The sequence below is a fragment of the Haliaeetus albicilla genome, chromosome 8, assembly GCF_947461875.1.
Source record: "Haliaeetus albicilla chromosome 8, bHalAlb1.1, whole genome shotgun sequence".
Classification (NCBI taxonomy): domain Eukaryota; kingdom Metazoa; phylum Chordata; class Aves; order Accipitriformes; family Accipitridae; genus Haliaeetus; species Haliaeetus albicilla.
This window is the reverse complement of record NC_091490.1, coordinates 43,791,618-43,816,209: the sequence shown is the minus strand read 5'-3', so window position 1 is coordinate 43,816,209 and position 24,592 is coordinate 43,791,618. Positions and strand designations below refer to the sequence as shown.

The 24,592-nt window shown below is 66.5% G+C and overlaps 3 protein-coding genes across 4 annotated transcripts; 2 read left to right on the top strand and 1 right to left on the bottom strand.

The window, feature by feature from the left end:
• Positions 1-2,230: 2,230 nt before the first annotated feature.
• Positions 2,231-4,264, top strand: RPS15 (ribosomal protein S15). The gene is made up of 4 exons (XM_069790585.1): positions 2,231-2,350; positions 2,726-2,811; positions 3,024-3,258; positions 4,098-4,264. The coding sequence occupies exons 1-4, from the start codon at positions 2,348-2,350 to the stop codon at positions 4,209-4,211; spliced, it is 438 nt and encodes a 145-aa protein (XP_069646686.1). The 5' UTR covers positions 2,231-2,347; the 3' UTR covers positions 4,212-4,264.
• A 2,068-nt stretch (positions 4,265-6,332) lies between these two features.
• On the top strand, positions 6,333-22,593 carry APC2 (APC regulator of WNT signaling pathway 2). 2 transcript variants are annotated; one of them, XM_069790564.1, is made up of 15 exons: positions 6,333-6,447; positions 11,113-11,271; positions 11,392-11,482; positions 11,556-11,724; positions 11,805-11,913; positions 12,010-12,123; positions 12,573-12,650; positions 13,347-13,439; positions 13,534-13,918; positions 14,099-14,194; positions 14,341-14,480; positions 14,566-14,643; positions 14,732-14,848; positions 14,930-15,144; positions 15,232-22,593. In XM_069790564.1, exons 2-15 carry the CDS (start codon positions 11,131-11,133, stop codon positions 20,696-20,698), a joined length of 7,293 nt encoding a protein of 2,430 aa, XP_069646665.1. In that variant the 5' UTR covers positions 6,333-6,447; positions 11,113-11,130; the 3' UTR covers positions 20,699-22,593. The 2 variants fall into 2 exon arrangements, with proteins under 2 accessions (XP_069646665.1, XP_069646664.1); XM_069790563.1 differs by lacking the exon at positions 6,333-6,447 and adding an exon at positions 9,807-10,558.
• On the bottom strand, positions 22,477-24,525 carry LOC138686601 (granzyme M-like). The gene is given in 5 exon segments (XM_069790565.1): positions 22,477-22,795; positions 23,022-23,276; positions 23,597-23,741; positions 23,851-24,079; positions 24,082-24,525. Coding segments are annotated over 5 exon segments (1,170 nt in total). The 5' UTR covers positions 24,395-24,525; the 3' UTR covers positions 22,477-22,567.
• Positions 24,526-24,592: the final 67 nt, after the last annotated feature.

The following is a 24,592-nucleotide window of genomic DNA, read 5'->3' as shown; positions in this document are numbered from 1 at the left end:
GCCTGTCTCCATTTTTTTTTTTCTTTTGACAAAAAAGTTTCTTGTGAATTTGTGTTTTCATGAGAAATCAATTGGCAGCCTTGAAAATCATGTCTTAACATCAGTATACAGGCTTACGCTGTGCCTCAATGGACTGTTAAACTACTAGCAGTGGAATTCAGTCAGCACTTCTTCATGCCCACTCAACTCTTGCCCTCTTCATGAGAGAATCAGCTGTGCTGGTGCAGGGTCTGGGGTGGCACTGTCGGATTTGCTTTGTAGAGGCTGAAGAGCCGTCGCAGCTGTTGTTGGCTCTGACCTGGATTGGATTTGACGTGAAGGGCTCTTGCACGGAGTCTCCTAAACCTGCCGGTGTGCCCATCGCCAGAGCTGCAGGCGGCTCTGCACGTGTTAGGTCAGTCGCGTGTTGATGGCGGTGATGTTGAATGCTGCTCTTCATCTGACCTTGAGGCTTCAAGGCTCTGTGCAGAACGCATTCTTACGAGCTGCAAGGGGCACGTGTAGGTATCTCATGGATTTGTGCACCTCCAGGAGAGTGTCCCTTGTCTCTCTCTCTCCCTGCTTCTGAAATCCAGAGGTAATCTTGCTGGTGACGTGATCTGCTGGTGCTTATTCAGGGCTCACGTTCATCATTTCTGTCCTGATGCAGTAAGCGTGCTTCTGCTACCTCAGGTTGATGATCTGGTTACCGTGTACCTCTTTTGGGGGGAGGTTCTCTGTAACTGCTGAGAGCAGCATAACATGGGTAAAACATGGATTTACGAGCATCTTACAAGCATCTTACTGTGTGGATTAGACCGGGGTCTTCTGGAGTACCGCTTTGGCGTTTGTCTCATTTAAATGCGGGGTTGAGTCCATGGGAAAGGAACGGTTCTAACGTGGTAAATGAGCACCGCGCAGTGAAACTGGTTGTTGGCTCAGAGGCAGCAACATGCCATGTCTTGTCTGTCCTTTACACGCGAGTCTGAGGGCAAGCTGCTGTGTCAAAACCAAACCTTATCCGAGGAACCTTCTCCCAGGGCTTGCGTACTGCTGGGTGTGCGTCTATGCTTATTAGTTGTCTCCGCTCTCGTTAATCGCTATTAATAGGGCTTACCTCTTCGAGAATGGATAGCGCACTGTTGCAAGTTTAAAGGACTCTTTTTGCAGGAGCAGATGTGGTGTTGCTCAGCATGACTTCAAATTCAGGATGTGTTGGGATGTATCCGTGGTGCTGGAGGTCGCTGGGTTGCTCTTGGAAGGACTTTGATCAGTTCAGAGGGGGGGGGGTTGTGATTTGTCTGGATTGCACCAGTTCCGCTCACTGTGAATCCTCTTGGCTCTGCTTCTCGCTCTGTTACTTCCACGAGCACAAAGCATGCGGTGCTTCCCTGCCGGAACGGGAGCCGCTCATTTTGCGTTCCGTTTGCAGAGGTGTAACTTGGTGCTCTGCCTTTGACGTGGTGCGACTGCTTTGACTTCCTCGTTGAGGTTTGGTTTGTAATTTACCACTGTGCGAAATACACCCTGGGAAATGGTATTAGTGTAAAACCATGGCACTTCCAACGGCACGCAGAACGGAAGGAGGCCTGAAGTTGTTGCTGCTCTGCCGCCTTTCAAGCTCTTCTCGGATAAAAGGTTTTGGAGACGGATACCTTCTGTGCAGAACCAGCTCTTCCAGGTTAGCGCGGGACGTTGCATCTGTGTGAAATTGATCTCCGCCCAGGGACAAACCCAATCGACCTGTGCTGAGAGATGAGCTGTCTGTCCTCGCTTTCAACCCTCCTCTCGGAGTGTGAGCTGGAAAAGCTGCCCGGCTCCTGGTGGGAAGCAGGAAGGCAGTGGAAGACGAAGATCCATCGGTGAAAGATGAAGGCTGGGCGAGGGATGCGGCGGTGAGGTCCGGCGCCTGGCTGCAGCAGCAGGTAGTAGCTGTGCCACGAAGGTGACTTCAGCATCCCTTCTGCAACGTTTATCTCTCCGGTTTATCTCCTAGGGCTCTGCCTCGAGCTCCTGACCCCCCTCTCTGCCCTGCGTGTCCCCTGCCATCTGCCCTGGGGAAGGAGGAGTGGGTTTTGGGGGGAAGAGGAGGGTCTGTCCCTCAAACAGGACCCTGTCCCAAAGCAGAGTGTCCCTGCTCCGCCCTGTAGCCGTTCTCTGCGCCAGCGCCAACCCACACCCCGCCCCCGCGTTATACCCGAGCCTTCACAGTAGCGCGGGGCGCGGCCCCTTTAAGGGAAGTGAGGGCGGAAGCGCTGCTGGAGGTTGCGGGGGGCGGGGCTTCCCGCCCTTGCCGCCCCGCCTCAGCTCTCGCGAGATCCGCCGCTTCCGGCCCGAGCGCGGCCTTTTCCGAGGAGACCCGGCCAAGATGGTGAGTGCGGGCAGGGGAGCCGGCGGCTCTAATCGGGCTCCATCCTCCGCGGGGGCGGCCCGCAGGGGCCGGGGCCGCCGCTGCCGCCGAGGACGGCTTGGTCTCTTCCCTGGGGGGCAGGGGGCTGCCCTCCCCTGGGTCCTGCCGGGGCCGGAGCTGCCCCGGCCGGGTTAGGCCTCAGAGCGGCGGGAGCCCGCTTCCCCAGGGCCGGGCCCGGCGGCGGCGTTGAGGATCCCGGGGAGGGGAGGAGGGGGGGCGAGCGGCTTGGGGGCCCTGCGGAACTCGGTGCCTGCGGCCTTCCCGTGGATGTGGGGGGGTGAACGAGGGTCTGGGCGGCCCTGACACTCCCCCCTTCCCCGGTGCTGCCGGCTGTAGGCGGAGGTGGAGCAGAAGAAGAAACGAACTTTCCGGAAATTCACCTACAGAGGGGTGGACCTGGACCAGCTCCTCGACATGTCCTAGTAAGAGTTGTCTGCGGGGCACTGCCCCCCCCCCGGCCTGGGCTTGGGGGGCTGGGGACTGTTCCTGCGGGTTGGGGCAGCTGAAAAAAAATGGTGGTTTGGTTGGGTGGTTCTGTAATTTCTTGAGTGGGTAAGGTTGCCAGTGCGGGGTCCCCGGGGGAGTGGGCTCCCCTTGGGCTGCGTTCCAGGCTCGGTTTCTCCATCCCTTCCAGCGAGCAGTTGATGCAGCTGTACAGCGCCCGACAGCGCCGGCGTCTCAACCGGGGTCTGCGCCGCAAACAGCACTCCTTGCTGAAGCGCCTGCGTAAGGCCAAGAAGGAGGCACCGCCCATGGAGAAGCCAGAGGTGGTGAAGACCCACTTGCGGGACATGATCATCCTCCCCGAGATGGTGGGCAGCATGGTTGGTGTGTACAATGGCAAGACCTTCAACCAGGTGGAGATCAAGGTGAGGCATCACAGCAGCATCCCAACAGCTCAGTTCCGAGCTGAGCATCTGAATGCATCTGCGTTATGTTTTTTAATGCTTTCTGTAATCCTGCTCCTGCCCTCTGTCTGAGGGGGAGGGCGAGGCTCCTGCTTGGAGCAAAGCCAGCCCTGAGGGACACCTGAAAGCATCCGTCCTGAGGACGGGCTGCTCACAGAGGGGTCTCAAGGCTTTGGTGTGGCTTGGACGTAATGAAATAACATGGCAGTCGGGAGCACGCGTGTGCTGCTGCTTCAGGAGGGCTGGGGATGTGCAATGGCTGCGCTCAGCCCTGGCTCCCTGCCCACCAGCACCAGTTTCGGATGAAATAGATCTGTGAGGTTTCCTGGGAGTGGAATAACCTGCAGGGTGGTGTGACCTGATACCACTAGTGTGATTAAATGCCGCTTTCGGTTTGTACCTGGTGTTAGATCCAACCTGAAAGCGCACCGAAAAGCCCCCGAGGCTTGTGTCCCCCTTCTCCCAGGAGGTGCAGTGCTGGTCAGGGGCTCTGGGAGGGCAGAGGGAGCCCCTTATCCCGCTGAAGCCCTCTGGCCCCACACAAAACCAGCAGGACCCGTTGGCCACAGGCCCTGGCCACCACAGGAGGAGCCCAGACGTGGTGACAGTGCCGTGGGCAGTGCCTGCTCCATGCATGGCGTTGTTGGAACAACCGGCTGTGCCAGGGCTTCTGCCAGCGCAGGGATGAGGGTTGTGACCGTCCCCAACCTGCCACAGGGTCAGTTTGGGGAGGGGGGTTGTGGTCTGTGCCGCTGGCCTGGGTCGCTGCCTCCAACATAGATCTCTTCTTTCCCTTTCAGCCTGAAATGATCGGTCACTACCTGGGGGAATTCTCCATCACATACAAGCCAGTGAAGCACGGCCGGCCTGGCATCGGTGCCACCCACTCTTCCAGGTTCATCCCTCTGAAGTAACGAGGCGCTGCTGGGAGCCTTTTATATGTGTAAATAAAGAGATTTCTCCCGGCTGTTTCTTTCCTGGCCTTGTGGTTCCTGGGGCTGTGGGCTCACGTTGGGGCGGGCTGCGGGCTGGGGCACAAGCGAGCAAAACTTAATCACGATTTCCTGTTTTCCTGAAGGTTTCCCTTTCTTGGTTTTTTGGCACTCCTTTTTGGTCAACACATGCAGCAAACACTTCTCTTCAAGTGGGTTTGGTGGATGAAGGAGAATTCCTTGTGCTTTGCTGGGAAGTGGCAAATGGCACTTCCATGTTATTTTATGGCACTTCCATCTATTTAATTTCATTTTGAGCGATGTTTGTGTTGCCCCAGGCAGGTGACAAAGGATGTGCTTGCCAAATTGAGAGGTGGGTGGGTTCCCAGGGCTTCAGAGCCAGCCCCGCTCCTGGGGGGGAGGCCGCCAAGGACACCGAGATCCCAAACAATTATTTTCTCATCTTAGATTTGTGGATTCCGAAGGCTTTTAGTGTCTTGTTGGCTCAAGAGTGGTGGTGGCTGGGGCGGGGGGTGGCGAGCTGGTGGTTCGCAGCTTGGGCTGAGAGGGAGGAACATTTCCCTTAGTGATTCTGGGGGGAGAAGCTGCTCTTCAGTACAGGGTGGGTGATCCGGGGCAGATGGATGATCCAGTGCCCCCAGGTCCTAGGCTGAGGCTAAGGGAAGCCGGCCAGCACCTGATGGCTGAACCGAGAGCCGCTGTCAGTGCCAGGGAACGGGGACAGGGATGGCCGGTGTCCCCAGCTCTGAGGAGCCTTTTGAGGTGGTGGCCTCTCCAAAAACCACTGGGCCAAGTCTCCAGCCCTGGCGGTGATGGGAGCCCCAGCACTGCCATGCTCTGCGAAGCCAGGGGCTGTTTGTCACTGTCCCTGCGGCTCCTGGCTTGCTTGTCTCTGGTTTTGCTCCTTGTGTCACCCCTTTCAGCACCACCACCACCACCCTGCCCCGGCACGTCTCGAGCATCGTCGTGATGGATGGGTTTTGGCACAAGCTGCGCTGGGAAAACCTCGCGACCTTCAGGCAGGCAGTGACGCGGGCGCACAGCCGAGATGGTGGCAAACGCTCTGATGGTCTCATCCAGGTTTTACTGGAACCGAAAAGCCATGCCTTTGCCCTGCAAGGCCTTGGCACCGGGAGTGGCTGGGCTCAGCACCAGCCCCAGGCTCTGGTTGGATTGGTGCAGGCCGTTGGCAGAGGGGAGGGTGGCAGCGGGGGCCATGCCTGGGGGCTTTGGGACATGCTGAGCTCAAGGGGTGGTTTTGGCAGGTCCCTGTCGCTGGCCCTGAATGTGTTAGGGGGTCTCTCGGCACCTGGCGCCAGGCTTTCGGGTCTTTTAAACACCCACCAGCCCTTTCCTCTTCCCTGGTGATGCTGTGGCATGGCCGGGACCATTTGTCCTTCAGGGAAGATCTCCCATCACGGTGCTCAGGGTCCCTTTTGTTCAAGAAATGTGACCTTGAGGGTCCTCGTGTGGCTCCCACTGGCATGGGGGGACAGGGCTGGGGTCACTCGGTCTGGTTGAGGCTGGGGGTGCACCCTCAACCCCCAGCCCTGTCCCCACACCCCTGGGGGAGAGCCAGGCCACCCCAGCCAGGCGGTGGGTGACGGTGGCCTTGGCATGCGTGGTGCAGTCGTGGTGCACGGCACAGGTCACAGGCAGAGCAGCAGGATCAGGCCTGGGGCTGGATGCGACCCCACGTGTCCAGCCGGGCCCTGCTCGATGCTCCTGGCTGGGGGGGGAGGGCTGATCGGCCAGGGGTCCCGCTCCTCCCGGGGTGATGCCAGGCTCAGTCCCGCACCAGGCAGAGTGCGACCACCCCCAGGGCTGACCCCCCCGCACATGGTGACAGCCCCGGCCGGCTTGGGGGCGGGGGGGGGGGGTCAGATTTGGCCCCAGGACAGGAGCAACGGGGCAGATCCTGCAACCCCCAACGTAGGTTTTTTTTTGGGGGGGGGGGGTGGTCGTGGAGATCTCCCCCATCAGCGCGGGGGTCCCTTCTCCCCCTGCCCCGACTGAGCCCGGGGCGGGGGGGGGAAGGCGCGGGGACCCCCCCCTCGGCCGCCGCCCTCTCCCGGCCGCGGCGCCGCTGGAAAATCCCGACCGGGAGCGGCGGGGGGGGGCGGGGGCGGGATGCGGCTGCTCGGGGCCGCGCCGGCTCCTCGCCCAGCTCCGCAACGCCGCCGCCGCCGGGGATGAGGTACGGCCGCACCTGCCCCCCCCATCCCACCCCGGGCACCCCCCGGGCCCCCTCCCACGGGCACCCCCCGGGGGGGTCCCGGCGGCTCCGGCCGCTGCAGCCACCGGGGATGGGGAGGGGGACGGGGACCGGGGGAGGGCTGGGGGGGGGATCGGGGTGCGGTGCCGGGTTGCGGAGGGGCTGGATGAGGCCGGGGGGGCCCCGATCTGCTCCCCCCCCCCCCGCGGCAGAGGGTGCCCCCGGCCCTGGCTGCGCTGAATGTGCCGGCATGGGGGGGGACACGGCCCCAGCCCTGGGGGGGGATCGGGAGGTCTGGGGGGGGGGGGTTGGGCGGCATTTAGCCCCCGCATCCCCGGCCACGGGGACAAAGGCTGGACAATGCCGGGGCTCTGCTGGGAGCCCCCGGGCGGGGGGGGGCAGCACCGACCGCCCCCATCCCATCCCAATCCCATCCCCATCCCATCCCTATCCCATTCCCATCCCCATTCCATCCCCATTCCATCCCCATTCCCACCCTGCGGGCAGGGGGATGGGGGGCAGTGGGGCCCGCGGCTGGGGGGTCCCTGCTGGGGTGGCACATCTCTCCCCCCCACACAGCTCCCCGTGGAGCCCCTCCCGATGCCTCTCACCCAAACCACCCCGGTGGGGCTGCTCCGGGTGGCTGGGGCTGAGCCCCGGACCCCCAGACCCACACCCTCAAATCCACATCCCACACCCTCAAATCCACATCCCAGCTTCCCCCCCCCGCCCCCCAACCTGCCCCTCAAAAATCTCGGCCTCTAAACCAGCACCTCAACCCCACCCAGGGGTGGGGGATCCCATGGGTCCCAGTGCTGTGTCCCCAGGCAAGGGTGTCCCCAGCCACCCCTGGATGTGGGGTGCTGGGTGGGTGCTGTCCCCCGCCCTCCGGCCCCAGTGCCCATCCCCACGGCTGCCCTGCCCGCGGGTTTGGGTGGGGGGCTGGCCCTGGGGGGGGTCCCTGCATGGTGGTGTCTCTGCTGGGGGCACAGGGGACCCCAGCACTCGCCCTGCCAGGGCCCTACATTTGTCTAAGGGCCGTGACGTGCGTGTGCACGCAGCATACGTGCGCGTGTGCATGTGTGTGCACATGTGCGTGTGCGTGGGAGCAGCCGCTGTGCGGGGGCGTGGGAGGGACATGGGTGCTGCAGGGGGGTCGGATGCTGAGTGTGGGGAGGGAGCAGGTCCCCTGTGCCAGCGTCCTTGCGTGTGCCCCCATGTATGTCCCTGCATGTTCCCCCATGTATGTCCATACATGTTCCCCCATGTATGTCCCTGCGTGTGCCCCACACATGCCCGTGCCGCCCAGCAGCCGTGCAGGGGGGCTGTGTGCCTGGGGCCAGCCTGGTGCTCCCTGGGGGGGGTTTGCTGTGGTCGGGGGTCCCCGGGGCCGGGTCGATCAGCAGGAGCTGGCGACAACACGCTGTTTGTTTAACGTCCCCGGGGGCTCCGGGGGCCGCAGCCGGTCGGGGGCTCAGATGTGGCTTCTGTCGGAGGCGGCTGCGCTCGGCTGATGCTGCAGTGCTGGGGACCACCGCCGTCCCTGTCCCCATCCCTGTCCCCATCCCCAGTGCAGCCACCGGGCTGGAAGGAGCCGAGGGGTGCAGGGGGGGAGGCATGGGGTGCATGGGGCGCAGGGGTCCCCCCAGCCCTGCCCTGCTCTGCCCAGGCCGAGCCGGTACGGTGCGGTGGGCAATGCGGTGCAAAAGGCTGATGCGGCGGTTTGGGCCGTGCAGGGGAGGACAGGGCAGCGCAGCGGGGAGCGGCAGTGCGTGCGGTGGGCAGCGCGGTGCGGTGGGCAGCGCAGATGCTGCTTCTCCACCCGCTGATCTGCTGCAGCATCTGCCCCGCCAGCACCTTGCCGGGTGGATCCAGGCCCCACCAGTGGCCTTGGCCAGTGCTGGGGTGCCCTGAGCAGAGAGGGGCAGCTCTTGGGTGTCGGAAGAGTCGGGTCCCCAGGACCCCGAGCCATCGCATCCCCCCAGGGTGTGCCCACGGCAGCCCACGGCCCTGCCTGACACCCGGCCACGCACCGCAGAGCCCCCAACAGCCCGTAGCGGGGGGACCACTGGGTCCCGTGGGACAGTGACCGTCACGGTGCCAGAGCGTGGGCTGCGAGAACGTAGCTGCAGCCCTGGCCCCCCGCTTCCCGCAGCCCTGGCCCCCCCTTCCCCGTTGTGTCTAGACGCTTCGCAAATGCAGGTGCAGCCGCGCCAGCCCCTCCCCACAGGCTGCAGATGCCCAGCGCTGCTGCGGCTGCTGCGCTCGGCCGTCCCTGCCAGGGGACCCGGGGGGGGTCCAGAGCTCAGACACTCCCCCTCCATCAACCCCCTGCCCCTCCCCAGGCTCCCCTGGCCAGGGCAGGAGAAGGGCAGGAGCTGGGCTGAGGCTGGTGGGCGAGCTGGTGCTGTGGGGTGTCCCAGCCCTGCAACTGCACTGACAGCCCCCCCTGGAGCTGGGGGGGGGGGGGGCACAGACTGGCCACCGCCCTGCTGAGGGGCTGCAGCAGCCCCCAGGCTCTTCCAGCTGCTCCCTGCCCCAGCAGCATCCCACCCCCTGCAAATCAAAGCTGTCACCACAGAGCTGTGGGGATGGGGGTCCTGGGGGGGGGGGGGGATGGCTTCGTGCCTCAGTTTCCCTCTGCCTCATCCAATGAGTCTGCTGCCATGTACTGCCTGGGGTGTCCAGCAGCCAAATGTCCCCGCCAGTCCTGACCTGCTGCAGCATGACACAGCACCGTGGGGCGGGCGGCCAGAGCACCCCGGCATCGCGCAGGGTGGGGACACCCCGTGGGCAGCCCTGTGGGAGGGGGCTCAAGCAGCACCCACCGCCAGCTGAGCGGGGTGGGACACTCCTGACTCTGAGCAGTTCGGTCAGCGCCGAGAGGTTTGGGGGCTGGGGGGCGGGGTGGGGACGTGTTCCCCCGCAGGCGCAGGAGCCCCCGGCTTACATCCTCACCCCGCTGTATCCCACAGTGCTGAACCCCCCCCCCCCCGGCCCTGTGTCTGGTGGGTGCTTGGGAAGGACCAGGGACCCTCCTGCGCTGCTCCATCCGCTGTCGCCGTAGCAACGGGAGGCCGTGCTCATCCCACATCCCTCAGCCTGCATCCTGCATCCCACATCCCTCACCCATCCTACCGCATCCCGTATCCTCCCTCCTGCATCCCTCATTGTCCATCCTGCATCCCAGATCTGCAGCCTGTGTCCTGATCCTGCATCCCTCATCCCCCCCATCCTTCTGCTGCCTCCCACCCCTTGCTCCCCCACCCTCACCCCCCCCGTCCAGCCCTCCCAGGGGTTATTTCTCTCCTGGGGGGTTATTTGCTGCCTGGGCAGTGGTGGTGGGGGGGATTTGCACCATGGTGTCTTTGTCTCCCTCCAGAAGTGTGGCTGGCCGCGGCGCGGCGTGGGCAGAGCTGGGTGGTGGGGAGGGGGAGGCACAGCCCACAGTGGGACCCAGGTCGGGGCAGGATGGGGGGGAGTCCCCCAGCCGCTGTGGGGTGCAGGGATGAGGGAGAAGTTTAGGATGGGGGCCGGGATGGATCCTGGGGTGGGAAGGACATCGGTGGGGCCTTGGGGAGGGTGCTGGGTCCCACCGCTGTCTGGTGGGGCCTTTGTGCTGGAAAGGGGGGGGCTAGACCCTCCCCGCAAAGGGCTGGCGGAGGCAGAGAGACCCCAGAGCTTTCGGGAGCTGCCGCAGGACAGCTTTGGGTGGGCAGGGACATGGATGGTGCTGGGGGATCGATCTCTGCTGCTGCCCCGGGCAGCCACCGTCCCTGACCCCGCTGCGGCGGGGGGACGGGCCCGATCCTGCCCCAGCCCTGCAGGGGATGTGGGGAGGGATGAGCCGGGGGGGGAGGGTGCAGTGGGGTGGGGGGAGAAGGCCCCCCCCGCCTCTGCTGTGCAACCCCCCCCATCCGTGCACACCCATTGCACGCACACTCGTGAACACACGTGGCGCTGACGAAGGCGGCGCGGGGCCGTTGCGCTCTCGGCCGCCAGCCTGACCCGCTGGGGTGGTGACGAGGGGTCCCCGTCCCCGTCCCCCCCCCCATGTCCGCATGTGCCGGTGCCGTGTGCGTCCCCCCGGCAGGTGCGAGGGGCGGCCGCGGGCGTTGCGGCAAGGAGGAGGTTTGGGGGGGCCGAGGCCAGCTGGGGGGGGGACAGGGGGTTTGGGGGGGGGCTGGAGGGGGCAGAAAGGGGCCGGGGGTGCTGCTGGGGGGGGGGCTGGGGTTGGTCCTGCTGCGGGAGGGAGGGAAGCAGGAGATGGTTCAGAGAAGGAGAAGACAAAAGCGAGACAAAGGGGGAAGGGAGCGGAGGGCTGAGCTGCTGCAGAAGATGGAAATCAGGCAAGGGCTGGCAGGGGGTTGGGGGGGCCCGGGGCTGCCTGCCTGTGGGGGGACGGGGACGGATGCCCGCTCCGTGCTGAGGATGTCCCTTCTGGAAGGCTTTGGGGGGCACCAGGTCTTGCCAGGGCAGCCTGCCCCCTCCCTGGGGGGGACCGTGGGTGGTGGTGAGGGTCCCCTGGGCTGTGCTGCGGTCCTGGGCAGGTGGGGGGTGCTGGGGGGGTGCAGCGAGGGTGCTGTGGGGCAGGCTGAAGGTAGAACCTTGGGGTGTGCCCACCTCCCCCCCACACACACACCGCAGGCGCTGGAGGAGGTGAAGATGTCCGGCTCCATCGCCTCGTACGACCAGCTGGTGCGGCAGGTGGAGGCGCTGAAGAAGGAGAACAGCCACCTCCGGCGGGAGCTGGAGGACAACTCCAACCACCTCTCCAAGCTGGAGAATGAGACCTCGGACATGAAGGTGAGGACAAGCCCGGCGGCGGGGGGAGACACAGATCCCATCCTGGGGCTGCGGGGAAGGGCACACGGGGGGTTCCTCTCCGCGTTTCCCCCTGCCCCGATGGCTCCATCTCTGTTTTAGGAGGTCCTGAAGCACCTCCAGGGCAAGCTGGAGCAGGAGGCGCGGGTCATGGTGTCCTCGGGGCAGACGGAGGTCCTGGACCAGCTGAAAGGTGGGCGCCCGGGCAAAGTGGGGAGGGGGTCCCCCCGCCAAGCCCACCCTCATGCCACTGTCCCCGTCCCCAGCCCTGCAGATGGACATCACCAGCCTCTACAACCTCAAGTTCGCCCCGGAGGCGGCTGGAGCTGGGCGCAGTGCCGAGGACAGCCCACCACCACCCGCACCTCACCGGGACGGTGCCGGGGACCTGGGCAGAGCCACCCTCCGGCTGCTGGAGGAGCTCGACCGGGAGAGGTGATGGCCGGGGGTCGGGGGGGATGCACGGGGCCGGGGGGGCCAGGGACAGCACTGATGGGTCTCCCCCCCCTCCTCAGGTGCTTTCTGCTGGGCGAGATCGAGAAGGAGGAGAAGGAGAAGGTGTGGTACTATGCCCAGCTGCAGAGCCTGGCCACACGCCTGGATGAGCTGCCCCACGTGGAGACGGTGAGTGGGGGGCATCCTGGAACCCCCCCGAGATCCAGGGTGCGGGCAGGACCCTGCCCCCCTCACACTACCCCCCCCCATTCTGCTCCCCCCCAGTTCTCCATGCAGATGGATCTCATCCGGCAGCAGCTGGAGTTCGAAGCCCAGCACATTCGCTCGCTGATGGAGGAGCGCTTCGGGACGGCCGACGAGATGGTGCAGCGAGCACAGGTCAGGGGGGGTGGGAGCCGTCCCTTCCCCTCTTCACACCTCCCATCCTGCGCCTGGGGGGTCCGGCTGCCTCCTCCCAGACTCAACCCTGTGTGCCCCCCTTGCACCCAGTGCCACGCATCCTCACGCCCAGCCCCATGCACCCAGTACCGTGCAACCTCACACCCAGCACCGTGCAACCTTGCATGCAGGTCTGTGCACTCTCATGCCCAGCTCCTTGCACTCTTGCACGCAGCTCCTTGCACCCTTGCACCCAGCTCCTTGCACCCAGCTCCTTGCACCCAGCAACTTGCACCCAGCTCCTTGCATGTTTGCATCACCTCTGCTCACTGTCGCACCCAGCCCCGTGCACCATCACGCCTGGCCCTGAGGGTGCTGGGGGTCCCGGGGCAGGTGGGGGGGTCCCAGCCCTCACTGACACCCGCTCTGTCCCCCTCACCCCCCCCCAGATCCGGGCATCCCGGCTGGAGCAGATCGACAAAGAGCTGATGGAGGCGCAGGACAAGGTGCAGCAGCCAGAGCCGCAGGTAGTGGGGATGGGGCTGGGGTCGATGGAGCCTGGGGAGGCTGGAGGAGGGGGGGGCCAGGCGCCAGGCCCCCGCCATTGTCCCCACCGTGTCCCAGTCACCCGCCAGCGCGGCACAGCCGGGGCTTTGTGTGGCTCGGGCACCGTGAAATGGGCAGTTGCCATGGAGACGAGAAGTAGGCCATGGCGGGCGGGCGCCGTGGCTCCCGCAGCATCTGCCGGCCACCCCGCCATCGCCACGGCCCCTCCGTCGCCCACGGCCCCCCCATCGCCCACGGCCCCTCCATCGCCCACATCTCCTCCATCATCTCCGGCCCCTCCATCACCCCCCAGCCCCGCCATCGCCCCAGCCAGCCCCACATCTCGTGCGGCCCCTCCATCGCCAACCCACGCAAGCAAGTTCCGTGGGTTCGGCCCCGGCACACTCCACGCTGCCCGCTCCGCTCGCCTCGCCCACGCTCTTCCCTTCCTGAGCCTGCTGCTGTGGCGGCTCCCCCCCCGCCCCCCCTTCCCCGATCAGCCCCGATTCCGGCTTAAAATACAACCCTGGCATTGACGAAAGCAACAATTGCAAAGACTGGGAAACGCTGCCAGATTTAATGGCACCAGTGGGCTCCTGAAAAGCGGGGAGCAGGCGGGCAGGGGGAGCGAGAGCGGCGCGTTGCAACCCACCCCCACCTGCTCCCCGTCTCTGCAGCTCTGCGGGAAGGTGCCGGGCATGGAGGGGGACGGCAGCCTGGACCCCCCGACCCACCCCGAGGAGGGGGGCAACAGCCTGGGCAGCAGCAAGGTGAGGGGCAGCCGCACTGGAGCACGGCCGGGGTGGGCTGCGCAGGATGGGGGGGGGGGGTGGCCGTGCGTAACCCCGAGTCCCCCTCCCGCAGGTGGAGGTGGTCTTCTGGCTCCTGTCCATGCTGGCCACGCGGGACAAGGACGACATGTCCCGCACGCTGCTGGCCATGTCCAGCTCGCAGGAGAGCTGCCTGGCCATGCGCAAGTCGGGCTGCCTGCCCTTGCTCATCCAAATCCTGCACGACTCAGACGGCGAACCGGGGCCCCCCGAGAGCCCCGCCAGTGCCAAGGATGCCCGCATGCGTGCCAACGCCGCCCTCCACAACATCGTCTTCTCCCAGCCCGACGAGGGTCAGGCCAAAAAGGAGATGCGGGTGCTGCACGTGCTGGAGCAGATCCGCTCCTACTCGGAGACCTGCTGGGACTGGCTGCAGATGCAGAGCAGGGACGGGGGCAGAGGCCCCGATGGCAGCACGGGTACGGGGGGGGGCAAGTGGGGCTGCTGACGTGTGCATGCGTGTGTGTACACACATGCATGGCAGTGCACATGGCTGTGAGCATCCCTGTGTGCCAGAGGTGGCAGGCTATGGGGGGAGGGGGGGGGGTTGTCGGTGCCAGACCCCGGGGCTGACCTCCGCCCCCCCCTTCTCCCCGCAGCACCGGTGCCCATCGAGCCCCAGATCTGCCAGGCCACCTGCGCTATCATGAAGCTCTCCTTCGACGAGGAGTACCGGCGGGCCATGAACGAGCTGGGTGAGCCCAGGGTGGGGGCTCCATCCCTGGTGCACCGCAGCCATCCCTCCCCACCCTCCCCACCGGTGCAATAGCAGCAGCGCTGGGGAGGGGGGGTGCCGTGGGGGGGATCCCTTGCCCGAGTCATCCCCTCTCCCATCCCGCAGGTGGGCTGCAGGCGGTGGCCGAGCTGTTGCAGGTAGACTATGAGATGCACAAGATGACGAGCGACCCCCTCAACCTGGCTCTGCGGCGCTACGCGGGGATGGCCCTCACCAACCTCACCTTTGGCGATGTGGTCAACAAGGTCGGGGGGGGGGGGGGCTGAAGGGCGGGGAGCGGGGCTGGAGGGGTCTACGGCATCACCCTCATCACCCTCATCCTCCCCGCAGGCAACGCTGTGCTCCCGCCGCGGCTGTATGGAAGCCATTGTGGCTCAGCTGGGCTCTGACAGCGAGGAGCTGCACCAGGTGGGTGCCGGCGGCACGGGGCGGGGGGGGGGCTCTCCCGGGGAGGGGGACGGCCCCTGTGCCCACCCACCCCGCTTTGCCCTCCCAGGTGGTCTCCAGCATCCTGAGGAACCTCTCCTGGCGGGCCGACATCAACAGCAAGAAGGTGCTGCGGGAGGTGGGCAGCGTGACTGGGCTGACGCGGTGCGCGCTGCACGCTGGCAAGGTGAGTGCCGGGGCGGGCGGGAGCGGGCACCGGGGTGACCGGACGGGGGCTGATGGGGCTGTGCGTCCTCCCCCGGGACAGGAGTCTACGCTGAAGAGCGTCCTGAGCGCGCTGTGGAACCTGTCGGCGCACAGCACGGAGAACAAAGCCGCCATCTGCGGGGTGGAGGGAGCCCTGGGGTTCCTGGTGAGCACCCTCACCTACAAGTGCCAGAGCAACTCGTTGGCCATCATTGAGAGCGGTGGCGGCATCCTCAGGAACGTCTCCAGCCTCGTCGCCACGCGGGAGGACTACAGGTGACGGCCACCGTGGGGTGGGGAAGGCGGCGGGGAGGGGGGGTCAGGGACCGTCCTGATGGCCGAGGGTCCCTCCTGTCCCCGCAGGCAGGTGCTCCGCGACCACAACTGCCTGCAGACGCTGCTGCAGCACCTGCGCTCACACAGCCTCACCATCGTCAGCAACGCCTGCGGCACCCTCTGGAACTTGTCTGCCCGCAGCCCCCGCGACCAGGAGCTGCTCTGGGACCTGGGGGCGGTCAGCATGCTGCGCAACCTCATCCACTCCAAGCACAAGATGATCGCCATGGGCAGCGCGGCTGCTCTCCGCAACCTCCTCACCAACCGGCCCCCCAAGTACAAGGACACCGCCGTCGTCTCGCCGGGCTCCTGCATGCCCTCGCTCTACATGCGCAAGCAGAAGGCGCTGGAGGCCGAGCTGGATGCCAAGCACCTGGCCGAGACCTTCGACACCATGGAGAAGCAGAGCCTGAAAAGCCAGAGCGTAAAGAAGCCGACGCGGCACATGGAGAGCCTGGTGAAGGACTATGCCTCCGACTCCGGCTGCTTCGATGATGACGAGGTGCCCAACGTCTCCACCGGTGTGGAGACGGCCAGCGCCTCTGTCCTGTCCATGTTCCTCAACTCCTCCTTCCTGCAGGGACAGGCGCTGCCCCGGGTGCTGGCACAGAGACGATGCCCGGAGCCGGAGAAGGACGGCAGCGGCAAACCGGCCGAGCCCAAGAAGCTGCCGCTGCCGGAAGATGACGTCTCGCTGGCTGCCGAGAAGCTGGCCAACAAGATCTCTAGCACGGTGGCCAAGATTGACAAGTTGGTGGAGGACATCTCTACCATGCACACATCCTCAGATGACAGCTTCAGCCTCAGCTCGGAGGACCACTGCCTGGACTGGCAGTATGGCCCCGAGGAGGTGCACGAGGCGCGCGCCCAGTCCTGCTCGCCGTGCCGCCTCTCGGATGCCGGTGGCTTTGCCAAGCGGGAGAGCCTGAGCCGGGCGCACACGCTGCTGCGGCTGAAGACCGCCTACACCAGCCTGTCCAACGACAGCCTCAACAGCGGCAGCACCAGCGACGGTTACTGCACCAAGGAGCACATGAAGCCCTGCACCAGAGCCGCCTTCCTCGACTACCGGGATGAGCTGCAGCGGTACCAGAAGCGGCCGAGCCGGCTCGACCTCAAGAGCATCCTGGGCAGCAAGCTGGAGCGGGTCGAACCCCCCATGCTCAAGGGCAAGGACCCAGCCGAACCGGACAAGCCGGAGCAGCGAGACCTGCCTGAACGGGCCAAGAAGACGGTGACTTTCCCCAGCCCCAAAGTGCTGGAGAAGGAGCCCGAGTGGAAGAAGGAGGCGGGCAGCAAGCTCTCCCCCGACCCCCAGGTCCGCACCATCAAACTCTCCCCGTCCTACCAGCACGTCCCCCTGCTTGAGACCCTGGCCAAGAGCAACGCGGCCACCGGCGCCGGCCACCACCCCTCCCTCCTGGGCAGAAAGCAAGCCTGGCTCCCCCCCACGCTGCTGCAGACGGCCGAGACCTTGAGCAAGATCCCGGAGAAGCTGCCCGCCCACCCACCGGCCACGGCAGAGCAGGAGTCGGTGCAGAAGTACTCGGTGGAGGATACCCCAATCTGCTTCTCCCGGTGCAGCTCCCTCTCCTCCCTCTCCTCAGCAGACAACGTGCTGGACGGGCAGAGCCACAGTGAGAACGACCTGGACAGTGACTCCTCCCTGGAGATCCTGGAGATGGAGGAAGGGGATGGGGAAGGTGAGGATGGGAGGCAGGAGAAGGAGAAGGCAGCAGATCCAGGTCCGGCCACGCTGGTGGGGATCTCCCAGCCCATCACCATCCCCTTCCCAAAGCGCGACAAGGTCTTCCTGCGGGAGTCGTCGCCATCACGCCAGGAGGACCTCACGCCCTCGAGCTCCTCGGAGAACTACATCCAGGAGACGCCACTGGTGATGAGCCGCTGCAGCTCCGTCAGCTCCCTGGGCAGCTTCGAGAGCCCCTCCATCGCCAGCTCCATCCAGAGCGACCCTTGCAGTGAGATGATCAGCGGCACCATCAGTCCCAGCGAGCTGCCCGACAGCCCTGGGCAGACTATGCCACCCAGCCGCAGCAAGACACCCCTCTTCGAGCTGGGCTGCCAGCCGGAGAAGGAGACCAGCCAGTTCAACATCCAATGGGAAAACAACGTCAAGAAGTTCATGGAGATCACCGACTTCAAGGAGCGCTTCCAGCTGCCCCAGGACCTGGACTCCATGGTCTACTTCACGGTGGAGAAGCCCAACGAGAACTTCTCCTGCGCCTCCAGCCTGAGCGCCCTGCCCCTCCACGAGCACTATGTCCAGAAGGACGTGGAGCTCAAGCTGATGCCCACCTTCCCAGAGAAGAACAGCCTGAATTTCGTGGCTCACGAGAAGCGGGAGGAGCGGCGGGAGGAGCGGTACCTGGAGGGCCGGCGGCGGGCCGACCGCCCCGAGCCCCCCTCCGACGATGACATTGAGATCCTGAAGGAGTGCATCAGCTCCGCCATGCCCTCCCGATTCCGCAAGGTGAAGACCTCCCTGCTCTCCGGTCAGGTCCTGCACCCCCAGACAAAGAAACCAGTGCACGTCCCTGTCTACATGCTGGTGCCAGCCCACGCACACCCCGGTGTCCCCAAGCACCTGCGTGCCACCGCCCGTGACCTCTTCAAGGACGACGACTCCTTCACCGACTCGGCCGACGGGACCCCCGTCAACTTCTCCAGCGCCGCCTCGCTGAGCGATGAGACCCTGCGCTACCCGGCTGCCGAGGAGGCTGAGCACCCTCACGGCCCGGGGATGGGGTGCCCGGCGGGGGTTCTACCCGAGGGGCACCGCGAGGTGGCCAGCGCCGGCACCATCCCGGCCAGGAGAGCCGCCTCCGGCAGCTCGGCGCCTGCCCGGCTCAGCTCAGCCTGCAAGGGGAAAGCGGGGCTGAGCCGTGGCCAAGGCGGGGAGGGGAAGCGGGGTCAGCCCCCCGCAAAGAGTGGACCCAGCCTGGAGCTGGAGGTAGGGAGGACCGGTGGTCCCCCCGCGAGGAAGGATGCTGCCCGGGAGGACGGGGTGGCCTTCCAGTCGCTGTGCCACACCACCCCGACGGAGGAAGCCGTCTACTGCTTCTACGAGCAGGACTCGGACGAGCTGCCCGAGGCGGGCAGGGAGGCGTCCGGCAGCAGACCCCAGCCCAGCCGGGCGCCCAGGAGGGAGCGCTGGGGTGGCTCCGTCCCCCGGAACGAACCTGAGCCTGGTCCCCGGCCGGCAAAGGCGAAGCCGCAGAACAACCTCATCGCCGACGAGACGCCGCCGTGCTACTCCCTCAGCTCCTCCATGAGCTCCCTGAGCGACACCAACCTCTCCGACGGCGAGGAGCGGAGCCAGCCCTGCGGCAAAGCCCCCCGGCCGCGGTCGGCCACGGTGGCGGGGCAAGCACAGGGGCGCTCCCCCAGGTCCCCCAGCCTCAACTCGGAGGACGACCTGCTGCAGAAGTGCATCGGCTCGGCCATGCCCAAGCGCCGGCGGCCCTCGGCTCGCCGGAGGATGGCGGAGCGCAAGCAGAAGCTGCCAGGTGCCGGCGGGAGGGAGCGGAAAGCGGAGGCGAGGCATTGCCCTGCCGAAGACACCGGCTCCGACCGGGGCTCGGACCTGGACAGCGTGGAGTGGCAAGCCATCCAGGAGGGTGCCAACTCCATCGTCACCTGGCTGCACCAGGCTGCTGCCTCCCTCTCGCGGGAGCCTTCCTCTGAGTCCGACTCCATCCTCTCCTTCGTGTCGGGGCTCTCGGTTGGGTCCACCCTGCAGCTCTCCCTGGGCAGGCAGGAGAAGAAGCGAGCCAGCAGCGCGGCTGGCCGGGATGCGGCGAGGAGGGAGCACAGCAAGAGCCGCCCAGAGAGGAAGGATGCGCCGGGTGCCCGTCCCGCTGGCCGTGGAAGCGCCAGGGCGGAGCGGAGCCCGGCGCCCACCAAACCGGTGCCCAACCTGCCCGTGGTCTTCCGCGGCAGGACCGTCATCTACATGCCCAACCTGGCCAAGGATGGCCCCAGCCCGCGGGCCACCCTGAAGAAAAGCCCCGCGGCGAAGCCCGAGGCGCCGCCGGCCAAGAACCTCTCCCTGAGCCAGCAGCGCTCGCGGAGCCTGCACCGGCTGGGCAAGCCCCCCGAAACCGGGGACCTGGCGCTGCCCAAGAGGAGCACCACGCCGCCCGCCCGCATCGGCAAGGGACCCCCCTCCTCCGGCTCCTCCCGCACCTCCACCCCTTCCCAGCACGCTCCCAAGAAGCTGCCGTCGCCCTCCCAGCTCGCCAAGCAGGGTAACCCAGCCACGGGCAAGGCGGGCGGCTCGTCCTCCCTGCCGGGACCCCCAGCCAGAGCCCCAGCCCCCAAGTCCCCAGCGCCCAAGCAGTCCAAGACGCAGAAGTCACCCGTCCGCATCCCCTTCATGCAGAAACCCAGCAGGAAGGTGCTGCCGGGCCGGGGGGCCATGCCGGTGCTGGAGGAGCGGGCGGATGGCGGCAAGGCACGGGGCAGCGGGGGGCCGGGGGGGCCGGGGGCCAGCCGGCTCAACCTGGTGCGGATGTCGTCCGCCCGTTCCAGCGGGAGCGACTCAGACCGCTCTGGCTTCTTGCGCCAGCTCACCTTCATCAAGGAATCCTCCAGCCTGCTGCTGCGGCACCGCGCCGAGCTCTCCCCGCCACAGCCGGCGGCCTCGCTGCCTCGCCGAGCCTCCCCGCAGCGCAGCCGTGCCGCCCTCCCGGCCGTCTTCCTCTGCTCCTCCCGCTGCGAGGAGCTCAAGGCGGCCAAGCCGGCGGCCCCCAGCCCACGACCCCTCGTCCCCAGAGCCCAGCCCGGTGGCAAAGTCCCCGCCGGCGTCAAGCCGCCACGGAGGACCAGCTCCGAGAGCCCGTCCCGGCTGCCGGTGAAGACCAGCATCCCTGCGCCCGAGCCCTTCAAGAGGTACTCATCCTCACCCAACATCAGCGTGGCGCGGAGGACGGGCAGCCCTTCCTCCGTCCTCTCTGCCCGCTCCGAGGCTTCGGCACGGCGGCAGCAGACCGAGGCAGTCCCCGGTGGGCAGCCGGCAAAGCCGCCGGTGGTGGTAATGAAGGGCACCTGGCGGAGGATTCGGGATGAAGACATCCCCCACATCCTCAAGAGCACGCTGCCTTCCTCCGCCCTGCCGCTGGCAAGTGCCGGCGAGGAGGAGCGTCCCGGCACCCCCAGCCCCAGGAAGACCAGCGACGCCGTGGTGCAGACCGAGGACTTCTCCGCCGCCAAGACCAACTCCAGCACCTCTCCCACGCTGGAGACCCGCGAGGGACCTCCACACCCCCGCGCCGCCTGCGATGGCGAAGCTCCGGCCCCCGCCAAGACCGCCCTGCCCATCTCCTTTGGCCATGAGGCAGCCGCCGGGACCTTCCCCGCCAGCCGGCACGGCTCCCCGAGCAGAGCCGCCCGCGTCACCCCCTTCAACTATGTCCCCAGCCCCATGGCGGTGACAGTGGTGGCGGACAAGGCGGTGGAGAAAATCCAAGCTTGAGCAGCTGCCGCGGATGAAGCCCCGGCAAAGGTCCCGCGACACTCCCCTGCCCCACGGGAGCTGGCCAGGGCTGTGCCGGGGAGGGGGGGGGCGGTGATGCGGGACCGCCGGGGACCGGCAAGTCACCCCAGCCCGCTGCCTGCCCTGGTTGGGGTCTTGCCGTACTGGAGCGTCACGGTTCTCAGTGCCGAGGACCGAGCAGAGCCGGGGAGACCCACCAGGCGCTGGGGCCAGGGCTGATGCCCCAGCCTGGGGTGAGTCTCCATGGCCGTCTCTTCCCACTGATGAACATCCCGGGACAAGCCAAGGGGAGGCCGTGTCCCCGTGTGCCCCCATCCTGCTCGCCTGCCTCGGGCAGAGGCTGAACCAGGGCCTGATCCTGCACGCCGGGGAGTCGGCACACCGCGCCCCAACGCCAGGTCTTCGCCGCATGCTTCAGCTTGTCTCGGCACCAACACCTGGCTCTGCCGGCAACCACAGCTCATTTATTAATGGGGGGGGAAGGGAACGCACGGCTGGATCAACGCAGGGAGAGGCTTCGTGGGGGGAGAGCATGTGGCCGTGGGGACACAGGGGCCAGGACCCCCCATTTGTGCTGCTGGAGACTCCTAATTAAGCTGCGCGGCTGATTGCTAATGGGTAACCTGCAGCTGTGGTGCTTGCACTGGTTCAAGGTGGCATCGGGTGGAAAAGGCACGGGGGGAGCTGGGCAGGGGCTCGCTGGTGGGCAGTCGGGGTCCCGACAGGCTCGTCCCAAGGGGGCTGCTCGCAGGGTCACATCACCGGGCTGGGGAGCTGCCCTGGGAGGGGATGGGGTGCTGAGCCGGCACGGGGGTGCCCAACCCCTAGGAAAGGGTCTGGGGCCCCTTACCGCCACCCACAGCCCCCCCAGCCTCCCACCCCTGGGGTGGAAGAGCCCCATCCCAGCTCACAGCCAGGATCCCGGGGCATCCCCGCGGGCCGCGGACACGAGTCCATCGAGGACTGGATTACGCCCACGAACACGGAGGTTTCCAGCCCCAATGTACTGGGGATGCCCCTGCTCCTGCTGCCAGCTGGCCGAGATTGGGGTGTGCGAGAAAAGCCTCAGCCCCAGGGAGTGGGACGAGCTGCTGTGGGACCCCCCCCCATCCAGGTGCTCCCCAACCCCCCCCAGGTGCTCCCCAACCCCTTGGGTGTCTCCCCATCCTCCCACCCTATGGCTCACTGCCTGCTTTGGATGGGGTGACCTATGGGCCCCCCCTCCCACATACTAGTGCCATGGCGGGGGCTGCAGGAACACGCATGGGACAATGGGGACATGTGCAGGGGACACAGGGGTACACCCGGGGGGGTGGGGACATAGCGAGGGGCTCTGGGGAGTTGCACCGGGGCTGTGGGGATGCGCAGCGGGGCCACAGAGGTACCCACGGAGGCCAGGGAGACACCAGGGCTGTGGGGACATGGATGGGGTCCCCGGGGATGTGCACTGGGGGGGGTGTGGGAATGTGCACACCCCAGTGCCCACTGGAGACCATGGCTCCGGCAGCAAATGGGAGGCTTCAGCCAGCACAGTGGGACCCAGTGCTGGGGCTGAAGAAAAGGGGGCAAAGTCCGCGGGGGCGAAATGCGTCCCCGCTCCCAAGTGCCATAACCGATTGTAGGATGTGCCAGGAGGGCCAGAATCGCCCCACGCGCTCGGCTGCGGCCCCGGGTTCAAGCCCCACTGCCCAGCCCCGCTCTCGCCCGTCTCTGCTCCATGCGTGCCCGTGGGCTTCAGCCCTCCTCTGCGGACAATCCGGCCAGGTTTCGCGGTGCCCTGCTCCCCCCCATCGCTGTATGTATGTACTAAGGATGTTATTTTACCGGGACTCTGGACAGTATTAAGAATTAAAAGCCAACCTGTGTAAATAGGACGGGGTGGTCTGTCTGTCCCGTGCGCCCGGGCTGGGGGGAGCCGCAACCCCTCTGCAGCGTTTTCCGGATCCAGTTCTTGTGCTTCACAGCCGAGGTGGCGACCGGCGGCTTGAAAGGGTCGGTGACGTCCGGGCTGGTGAAGGACAGCACGCCGGCCACCGCCGCCCGTTTCCCGCACACCAAGGGTCCCCCAGAGTCACCCTGGGTGGAGGTGACAGTGGGGAGTGGACCCCTACCAGGGGCCAGGGACCCACCCACACACACACACACACACACACAGCTCGGGGGGAGCATCTCGCCTCTCTGCTTGGGGTGAGCATCCTCCTCAGAGTCCCCCACACCCGGGAACGGCAGCTCGGGGGGGGGACAGAGCTTTGCAGCCGGTTGGTCCCCTTGCAAAGACCTTTGCCCCCTGCCAGCTCCTCACCTTGGAGGGTGCCGAGCCCCTGTGGCGTCCCTGGAAGCAGATCATGGTGGGGGCAATGTCACCGTTCCAGAAGCGGCTGTTGTTGCACATCCGCGTGTCCAGCACCGTGACCTCCAGCTCCTGCAGCGTGGGCGAGAGCCCGCCGTGCCTGTGGACCCCCCAGCCCGCCAGGCTGCACTCTGTCCCGGCCGTCGGCTCCAGCCCCAGCAGCCTGATGAGCCGCCGCGTCCTGCTCAGCGTCACCTTCCCCTCCAGCTGCGGGCGGGGCGGCAGGCAGCGTCGGACCCCCCGCCACGGCCGGAGAGGGGCTGGCGGAGAGCACCCCACTGCAGCGGGTGGGCGGCCGAGGGGGAGCGCCGAGCGGGTGCAGCGCCCGTGGGAGCGGGAAGATGTCACCGAGATGTGAAAGTGCTCGGAGGTGAGAAGAGGAAATGTCACCCAGCCCTTCGCTGTGGCTGCACCAGCTTGGCGTGAACCCGCTCAGCCCCCCTCTGGCAGCGCTTCCCGGCACCACCGATGGTCACGCTCCTCCAGCCCCATGGCAAACCCTTCCCCGCGGCCGGCGCGAGCCCCACCTGGAGCAGGAGAAGGTCATTTTCCATCGTCTGGCGGTCGTAGCCGGGGTGGGGACACGCTGCCCGGATGGGGAAGGTCTGCGTGGCCGCCCCACGCTTCTGCAGGCTGTGCAGCCCCACCACCGCTGTCCCGATGACGCTTGTCCTGCCCCACAGCAGGAGCCGGCGTCGGTGGGAGCCCGGTGCCGGCCACGTGGAGCCCCACCAAAACCCCCATCCCTGCGCTGGGCAGGATGCGGCCGCTCCAGACTCACCTCTGAGGGAAGCAGTGGGCGGCTGTCAGCACCCACCGCTTGTGCAGCAGAGCTCCCCCGCAGGCGTGAACCCCCCCAAACTGGATGGACACCATGTAGGGCCTGGAGTGGGGTTTGGCCTCACGTCCCCCGATGACTGATGGCCGGAGTCGGCCCCACGCTGCCGGGGAGAGGAGATCCTGTCCTGGTTGTGCCGCCGCCAGTTGGCTGCCCCACCAAAAGGGAAAAGCCGAGGGTCCCCAACCAGCACCCCCTGTCCCCCCAGCACATCCAGCAACCCAATCCCTGCAAGCCGGCTGCCACCCACCCCGGCCAGTGATGCCAAGACCCCACCGGCCACCCCAGACCCACCACCCCGGTGCTCACCCGGCTCGGCCAAAGGGAGAGTCAGCAGCAGCAGCAGCAGCCGCCCCAGGCTGCCCCTCACCCCCATCCCTTGCCCGCTGCGGGCTGGCAGCACCCTCCTGCTCCGCATCCCTCCGCGGCAGTGATGCTGCCGCGCTCCACGCCGAGCTCCAAGGTGGCAGAGGAGGTGCCACGTCATGTGTGAAAGCGGTGCAGGGTGGCAGCGGGGCACGGACCCCCGCTAAGAGGTTGGGGGGGGCAGGAAGGGGAAGAGACACCCACAGGGTAACACCTGCAGGGGTGGAAAACCACCCACAGCGACCCCGGTGCTCCCTGGGGTTTTACTTTGGCTTTACTCCCTCCTCGCCAAGCTAAGCGGGGGCGTGTGGACAGAAAG

What these genes read in the sequence shown, in the direction of transcription:
- RPS15 (XM_069790585.1), top strand. An exon ending in CAGCTCCTCGACATGTCCTA is followed by an intron (nt 2,812 to 3,023) that starts GTAAGAGTTGTC and finishes CATCCCTTCCAG; the next exon opens with CGAGCAGTTGATGCAGCTGT. An exon ending in TCAACCAGGTGGAGATCAAG is followed by an intron (nt 3,259 to 4,097) that starts GTGAGGCATCAC and finishes TTTCCCTTTCAG; the next exon opens with CCTGAAATGATCGGTCACTA.
- APC2 (XM_069790564.1), top strand. Translation starts at nt 11,131, where the DNA reads ATGTCCGGCTCCATCGCCTCGTACGACCAGCTGGTGCGGCAGGTGGAG. An exon ending in TGCAGCAGCCAGAGCCGCAG is followed by an intron (nt 12,651 to 13,346) that starts GTAGTGGGGATG and finishes CCGTCTCTGCAG; the next exon opens with CTCTGCGGGAAGGTGCCGGG. An exon ending in ACAGCGAGGAGCTGCACCAG is followed by an intron (nt 14,644 to 14,731) that starts GTGGGTGCCGGC and finishes TTGCCCTCCCAG; the next exon opens with GTGGTCTCCAGCATCCTGAG.